The 8,082-nt window shown below is 50.6% G+C and overlaps 1 protein-coding gene across 1 annotated transcript in view; it reads left to right on the top strand.

The window, feature by feature from the left end:
- The window catches only part of TBX5 (T-box 5), a 39,649-nt gene that overhangs the window by 7,514 nt on the left and 24,053 nt on the right, over window positions 1-8,082 (top strand). Inside the window, exon 4 of the mRNA XM_009995672.1 lies at window positions 245-397. Coding sequence (XP_009993974.1) covers window positions 245-397 — 153 coding nt within the window. The remainder of the gene's footprint in view (window positions 1-244; window positions 398-8,082) is intronic.

Below are 8,082 nucleotides of genomic sequence, written 5' to 3'. Positions count from 1 at the left end.
GGGGTGGGAGCTGCAGTGGGTAAAGAAGCACCTTGCACAGGATCATGGGGCCCTGATGGGTTCCTTGGTTGGGGGGGTTTATTGAGAGGTACGTTCCCCACCCCAGCACCTAAATCAACCCTTCTGGGGGAGCCAGTTTTGGGGTGGGAGGACCTGCGGGTTCCTCTTCCTCGGGGGGCTGGGCTGAGCCGCGTTGTTGCCCCCCCACCCCCACGGAACGGCCTCTCCTTCTCCCCTTGCCCAGATCATCCTGAACTCCATGCACAAGTACCAGCCCCGGCTCCACATCGTGAAAGCGGACGAGAACAACGGCTTCGGCTCCAAGAACACGGCCTTCTGCACCCACGTCTTCCCGGAGACCGCCTTCATCGCCGTCACCTCCTACCAAAACCACAAGGTGAGGGGCTGGGCCGGCGAGACCGGCAAAGCGCGTCCTGCTCCTTCCCTCTCCTGCTCCTGGCACCCCTTGCCCCTTCTCTCTCCCTCCTTCTTCTTGCCTTTCCCCCACTCTTACTTCTTTCCTCTTGCCCACTCTTCCTTCTTTCCTTTCCATCCTTCTTCTTTCCTTTCCCCTACTCTTCCTGCTTTCCTTTTCCCTCCTCCTTCTCTCTTTTCCTTCCTCCTCCTCTCCTTTCCCTCCTCCTCTCCTTTCCCTCCTTCTCTCCTTTCCCTCCTCCTTCTCTCCTTTCCCTCCTCCTTCTCTCCTCTCCCTCCTCCTTCTCTCCTCTCCCTCCTCCTTCTCTCCTCTCCCTCCTCCTTCTCTCCTTTCCCTCCTCCTTCTCTCCTTTCCCTCCTTCTTCTCTCCTCTCCCTCCTCCTTCTCTCCTCTCCCTCCTCCTTCTCTCCTCTCCCTCCTCCTTCTCTCCTTTCCCTCCTCCTTCTCTCCTTTCCCTCCTCCTTCTCTCCTTTCCCTCCTCCTTCTCTCCTTTCCCTCCTCCTTCTCTCCTTTCCCTCCTCCTTCTCTCCTTCCTTTCCCTCCTTCTCTCCTTCCTTTTCCTCCTTCTCTCCTTTCCCTCCTTCTCTCCTTTCCCTCCTCCTTCTCTCCTTCCTTTCCCTCCTTCTCTCCTTCCTTTTCCTCCTTCTCTCCTTTCCCTCCTTTCCCTCCTTTCCCTCCTCCTTCTCTCCTTCCTCTCCCTCCTTCTTCTCTCCTTTGCCTCCTCCTTTCCCTCCTTTCCCTCCTTTCCCTCCTTTCCCTCCTTTCCCTCCTTTCCCTCCTTCCCTCCTTTCCCTCCTTCCCTCCTTTCCCTCCTTCTTCTCTTCTTCTTTTCTTTTCCTCTTCTTATTTTGTCTTCTTTTCTCCCTTTGCTCCCCTCCTTTCTTTTCTTTCCCCTTCTCCTCTTTCCCCTTCCTTCCTTCTCCCCCCTTTCCCCCCTTTCTCCCCCTTCCCTCCCCACCCCCCCATCCCATCCCCTCTGTTATTCCTGGCGACACACAAAGCATCTAAAGTCGGGACGAGCCGGGGAGGGGGGGGATGGAATTAGCTCACCAGGATGGTTTGCTCAGAGAAGAGACGACCAGCCGAGGAAGTTGGCTTTATCTTTCCCCCCTCCCTCATCGGTCAAAGCCTCCTAATCTGGAGGAGGGAGCTCGTTGCTCTCCTCAGCGGCCGGGGAGCTGATAACCCCTGGGCTGGGGACGGGCTCCTTCCCCTGCAGGGGGCTGAGGGTTGGCAGGGGGAGGCCCTGGAAGGAAAGGGTGGCTCTGAGCCTGACATCAGTTCCCTGCCTGCCCAAGAAAACAAAGCAAAAAACCCCCAAACCCAACAACAAACCCACAGCAAAACCTCCAAGGAGGTTTTCTTGGGGTGCAGCTGGGGGTGGTTCCTGCTGCCAACTGCTCTGGGGAGACCCCAGCACGGGGCTGCAGTCCCTTCTCCTTTCCCTGCTTGGCTTTTGGGCTTCCCTACCCAGTGAGGAAGGAGGAGGAGGAAGGCTCAGGGTTGGGGAGGAGGAAGGTTCAGGGCAGAGGAGGAGGAAGGCTCAGGGCTGAGGAAGAAGAAGGCTCAGGGCTGAGGAAGAGGAAGGCTCAGGGCTGAGGAGGAGGAAGACTAAGGGCTGAGGAAGAGGAAGGTTCAGGGCTGAGGAGGAGGAAGGCTCAGGGCTGAGGAAGAAGAAGGCTCAGGGCTGAGGAAGAGGAAGGCTCAGGGCTGGGTTGGAGGAAGGTTCAGGGCTGGGGAGGAGGAAGGCTCAGGGCTGAGGGACTTTCCAGCAGAAGTTTTTTGTGATGCTTTTCACTGTCTGCCCCCCCAGTGTCTGCCTGCAGACCCCTAAAACCCTCATTTTCCTTCAGGGAAAAAGCCCCCCAGATCCCTCCCCAAATTGCAGAGAAAACAATTGCAAACAAGCTTTTCCTGGTACTTACAGGCAGGTAGGGTGGCTCCTTTGCTCTGGAGGGAGTGAAATCCTGTCTTTCTATTTTTCCAACGGAGCAAGGTCATTTAACACCCTGGATAAATCCTGGAGATGTGAGTAGGAAGCTCCTAAACCTGTGTGAAATGATTGCTTTTCCTCTGTCCATCAGCTGGCAAGGGAGAAGGCAGGGAGCAGAGGCAGGCTGGAGAAGAAAGAGGGTTTCACCCCGACTAGGGAGAAAAGAAAATACTTCCCTGCCCTTTAAAATAGGAGTTGTTGGCACGACCAGAACAAGTAAACTGAATCCAAATTGAGTCCTGGCCAAATTATGCCTTAAATTATAACTCCGCTGTGGATGCAATAAAATCAAGTTTAACTTCTGCTTGATGGATTTGGAGAAAAAGAATATAATATTAATAGAAGTGGGAGTTAATAAAACAGGACACACTGCTTGGTTTAAAGACATTTCCCTCTGAAAAAACAGACCTGAATTTAACTGCTTTCCTTTGAGGAAAAATAGGGCTGTTTTATAGAAAGCAAGGAATAAAAAAAAAGATCATGCAAATAAACCAAAAAAGCAAAGCAGAAACATGTAAGTACAGTAGTTTGGGAAAAGTGCCATGTTAGGAGGAGCAGGAATATTTGATTGTAAATCAACAACATCTGGTTGATAAGGGATGACATCTGCGTATCTGTCTCTGTCAAAACAGAGGCACTGACAGAGGCAGGAATCCCTACAGACACACACGTGCTCGTGTCCCACCAGACCCAGGCACACACACACGGACACCATGACATCTTTTACACCCCCCCTACACGTTGTACACACTCCTACATCCCCCCTTTCCTGCCCCCCTGACAGGCACGTTCCTCCTCCTGCTGGGCTGAAGCGTTTGGGGGAGCAAATGAAGTGTGGCTGGAGCCCCAAGATAAAGACCCAACCCAGTACATTTCCAGCCATAAAAATAAACCAGGGAATGATCTACCCTAAATGGCATCTCCCTCCAAGGAAGGGAATGAAATTTGTAGCTTGCCCCAGTGCAGATGGGGAATAATATGAAGGCTGAAGCTGCTGCAGATGCTGGCTGTGCAGAAGGGGTGACACCCCCAGCTGAGCTGAGGGGCACAGGGGAGCCTTTTTCACAGGCAGGAGCCCAAGTTCAGCATTCCCAGCTGAGATGGTGCTTGGCAAGACCTATTTTCCTGTTGCAGTGCAGACTGCATTGCCCGTTGCCATCACTCCTGGCAGCCCCAGTGGGCTGTGTTTGCATCCAGCTGCCCGTCCATCCTCATGTCTCTGTCAGGGTCCCACCTATTTTTTCCCATTTACACCCCATTTCCCACTTGCAGCCACCCCCTGCAGTGCATCCTGCTTGCAAACCTGCTCACCCACACTTCCTATCCACCTCACACCATTTCTTTGCCCAGGGAAGCTGTGGCTGCCCCATCCCTGGCAGTGTTGAAGGGCAGGTTGGATGGGGCTTGGAGCAACCTGGGCTGGTGGGAGGTGTCCCTGCCCATGCAGGGGGGTTGGATCTGGATGATCTTTAAGGTCCCTTCCAACCCAAACCAGTCTATGATATTTTACACATGGTTTTTATACACCCATGTGTTTTACACACACATATATACCCAAACAATCTATGCATGCATGTGTTTTAGGTTTCAAGAGCTATGTGAGAGGTGAATTCAATTCCAGCATTAATTGTGTGACTTGCCCACAAATGCACTTGAGTCTGTGCTTACACAGCTCATAGAAATACCTGCCTGATTTCCCACCCCTCCATTTATTTCCAGAGCACAGCTGCAACCCCAAAGCAGGGCTTGGGCTTATTTCCCCTGATATTTTAAACAGCCTGAAAAAGATATTTAAGCAGACTGGGATCTCCCCCCTCCCCAGCCCTGCTCCCCAAAAGAGGCTTCAGCTAAGGAAGAAGGTTTGGGTGAAGTTTTCAATGGGGTTGTCAACAGCTTGGTCGACCACCTTCCCCCTGAATCAATACCCCAGAAATACTGAGGTGTTAAAATAGGTCACATGCCCCATTTCATTTCCTTGCCATTTACACAATGGGTGCTTGCAATCAGGTTGGAGCAGCCTGGGCTGGTGGGAGGTGTCCCTGCCCATGCAGGGGGGTGGAACTGGATGATCTTTAAGGTCCCTTCCAACTCAAACCAGTCTATGATATTTTACACATGGTTTTTATACACCCATGTGTTTTACACACACATATATACCCAAACAATCTATGCATGCATGTGTTTTAGGTTTCAAGAGCTATGTGAGAGGTGAATTCAATTCCAGCATTAATTGTGTGACTTGCCCACAAATGCACTTGAGTCTGTGCTTACACAGCTCATAGAAATACCTGCCTGATTTCCCACCCCTCCATTTATTTCCAGAGCACAGCTGCAACCCCAAAGCAGGGCTTGGGCTTATTTCCCCTGATATTTTAAACAGCCTGAAAAAGATATTTAAGCAGACTGGGATCTCCCCCCTCCCCAGCCCTGCTCCCCAAAAGAGGCTTCAGCTAAGGAAGAAGGTTTGGGTGAAGTTTTCAATGGGGTTGTCAACAGCTTGGTCGACCACCTTCCCCCTGAATCAATACCCCAGAAATACTGAGGTGTTAAAATAGGTCACATGCCCCATTTCATTTCCTTGCCATTTACACAATGGGTGCTTGCAATCAGGTTGATTCCCAAATATTAACTTCCCCTGCAGTTAAGCACCATTTTGCTGGGGCTTAAATCATTGTGTTACTAGCTCGTATTTATTAGGTACTAGCTTGCTGCTTAGGACCAGGAAATGAACCCTAATAGACAGAAATAATTAAGGTTCTGCCCTCGTGAGGGTTCTTTCAAAAGCAAGAATTCACAACAATTATTCTCATTAATTTTTACAACCTGCTTTCCCCCTTAGCTGGGCTTGGGCTTTATATTGGTTTTCCCCCCTCAGGATATCCGGTTTTATGCTGATTTTTTTGTTTCCCTCCCACCTCCCCTTAAGTTATTTAGCATTCTTGGGAGCCCAAATTCTTTTTAAGGAGAGCAGCTGGGATGCTGTAGGCACCCAATAATGCAGAGAAGCAGTACAAGGCCTGGCTGAAGTCTAATTTGATGTGGTCTCATGGGGCTTCCTGAGCAGAGAGGTCCATCCCACGCCCAGGAAGACCCCTGTACTAAAAGAGGGTTGTTGAGCTGGCAAAAAGAGGCAGATTCTCTCCTTGGTCAGGGCAGATGAATCTCCAAGGGGAGGTCCCCCAAGCACTGAGCCCAGCAGGGCACCCTGGGATTAAGCAAGGTGAGACCATGTGTCTCCTCTTCAGCACCACATCTTGGTGGCCCCATGCAGCCCTTGGTCTCTCGTGGACCAAGAGCTGCAATGAGCTCTTCTCCTCCCACTGAGCCCCTCCGTGGGTCCTCACATCCCATCTCTCAAATGCTTTGATCTGTTCCAGGCTTTGGTGGGAGAGTGTTTCCTTCAGGAGCTCTTGTGTCCTTCACAATTTTGTCTCAACCAGTCCTGTCCTTTTGTCCTCAGCCTTGTCCTTGCCAGCCCTGAGGACAGGGTGTTCAGCCAGCCCTGAGCCCCCAGCCCCTCTTGGTCCTGGATCCAAGTCCCCTCCCTAAGCTCTGCAGACCCCCCATCTCTCTCCAGCCTCACTCCTGCCTCCTGACCCACTCCCTTTCCCCCCAGCTCTGGGCAAGGTGTCTCTCCTCATCCTCCCTTCTTGTTTCCCCATTCAGCCAACGTCCTTCTCAACGAGCCCTTCTGTCTCACACCAGAGCTCCCAGTCCCTCCCATTTCCTTCACTGGCTTCTGGGTTCAGCATCTTCTCCCCCTTGCCAGCAGACCCCTCCTCCCCAAGTCCCAGCTCCTCCCTTTGGTCCAGCCAGATGTGGGCAGTCTCAGTAGGCACCTTGTCTTCATCTATTTCTTTCCTTCCTCCTGGTTTGGTTTCCTCCTCCATGCTGACTTGGTTTCTACCTGGGGGAGGTGAGAATGCAGAAGAAAAAGGCTCTGTGCTCTCCAGCCTCCCAGCTTCTCCCAGTGGCAGGGATGGTCCTGATCTCTCTTTGCCACCCTGAGCAGGTCAATGGTCACTTGAAGGGCAGGGTCAGGACATATCTCCACAGCATATGGAGGTCCATGGATGCCCAGCTGAAGGGTGATCACCTTAACCTCTGCATCACTCCATGGGACAACCGGAATGGTGATTTTTTTTCCTCCCATGCAGGTTTTTAAGTTGTCCAAGTGGGGCAGATTTTCACAAGAGAGCTTAGAAACTAAGGACCTTCCCTTTGCAGAACATAAAGTCCCTTTTCCAAAAGCTCTCAGCCTCTAGGACAGTTTGAGGAAAGCCTCCAGAAGAGCCCAAGAGGGTCAGGGTGGTGTGTTTTCCCTCAGCTGAAGTGCTCAGAAGACATGGGACCAGTTGAGAGCAAAACAATAAATAAAAAGGAGCCCAGTGCAGACACCTGGTGAGCAACATTTCAGCCCAAAGTTGTGTAAAATGAAGAGCAGTTGAGAAAAATCTCCATCCATAAGTAAAAGAATCAATAAGTAAAAGAATCAATAAGTAAAAGAATCAATAAGTGAAAGAATCAACTAAAAGTAGCTCAGAATAGACACCTGGTGAACATTTCAGCTCAACGTTTTGTAAAATGAAAGGAAATAGAGCAATATCCTAATAAATCAATAAAAACATGAGTAAAATAACACAGAGAAAGAAGCCCAGGGCAGACACCTGGTGTGGGCCATTCCAGCAAAAGTTTTGTAAAGGCAATTGAGCAAAATCTTATTCTGGTGAGTGCTTGAGAGAAAGGAACATTAATTGGTAGATTTAACTCTGGCCATAATTACTGATGAGCCCGTAGACACACGTACCCATAGGAATCCATGGCTGTGGACAAAATAAAAAAGGAAGTCAAGCATCTTTCCTCCATCTAACTAGATGAAAAGCTGAATTTTATCAAGCTGGAGCCAGGGAGGCCACTGAGGATGTATGAGCAGAAGGGCTTTGTGGTCAGTCAGCCCAGAGAGAGACGTGCGGGGCAGCGGCGCCGGGGTCTCGTCGGCAACTGTCGCTTCCCGTTAGAGTGAAGATGAACCCACAGGTCAGACAAGCCCTGCAAAGTGTAAAAACGTGGAAGGTTTCACCCTTGGCAAGCTCTGGTCTCCGAGGGGTCTGCAGCAGCTTTAGAAATCAGTGGTCAGAAGTGAACTTTGCCATCGGATCCTTTCGGTAGCAAAGCGCATCAACAAAGGGCCGTGGTTTTATTGAAGCTCTGCCGTGTCATTTAGCTCCAGGCGTTTTGTCTTAATGACCTTGCAGGATGTTGTCTTCATTCATTCATTCATTTATTTATTATGTTTCATGATGTAATGGTCACTTGACTTTCTGACAGCTTTTTTTCTCCCCCCCTTTTCCCGACGAGTTCGAGTCAATTCAGCCGAGTTTCGTTCTGGCCGAGTTGCTCCAGAGGAAGGTTCTTTCCACCCCTTTGTTTGCTTTTCCACCTCTGAAATAGTTTGGAAGTCAGACAAAAGCTGGCCAAACAAAATAGCTTCCACAGGCTGTTTTCTGGAGCAGGGATTCACCACCTTTTTCTCCATTTTTCTTTCTGTTTTGTCGTGTGTTTGTTAAATCTGGCTTGAACTCTCCTGGCTTCATGCTGGGGCTGATGCCATGAGTTATCATCTAGGGAAGCTGTGCTCTCCAAGCTCCTGCTGA

This window comes from Chaetura pelagica, unplaced genomic scaffold (genome assembly GCF_000747805.2).
Source record: "Chaetura pelagica isolate M959 unplaced genomic scaffold, ChaPel_1.0 scaffold254, whole genome shotgun sequence".
Classification (NCBI taxonomy): domain Eukaryota; kingdom Metazoa; phylum Chordata; class Aves; order Apodiformes; family Apodidae; genus Chaetura; species Chaetura pelagica.
Note: the sequence above shows the minus strand (reverse complement) of the source record. Positions and strands in the feature narration are given on the sequence as shown.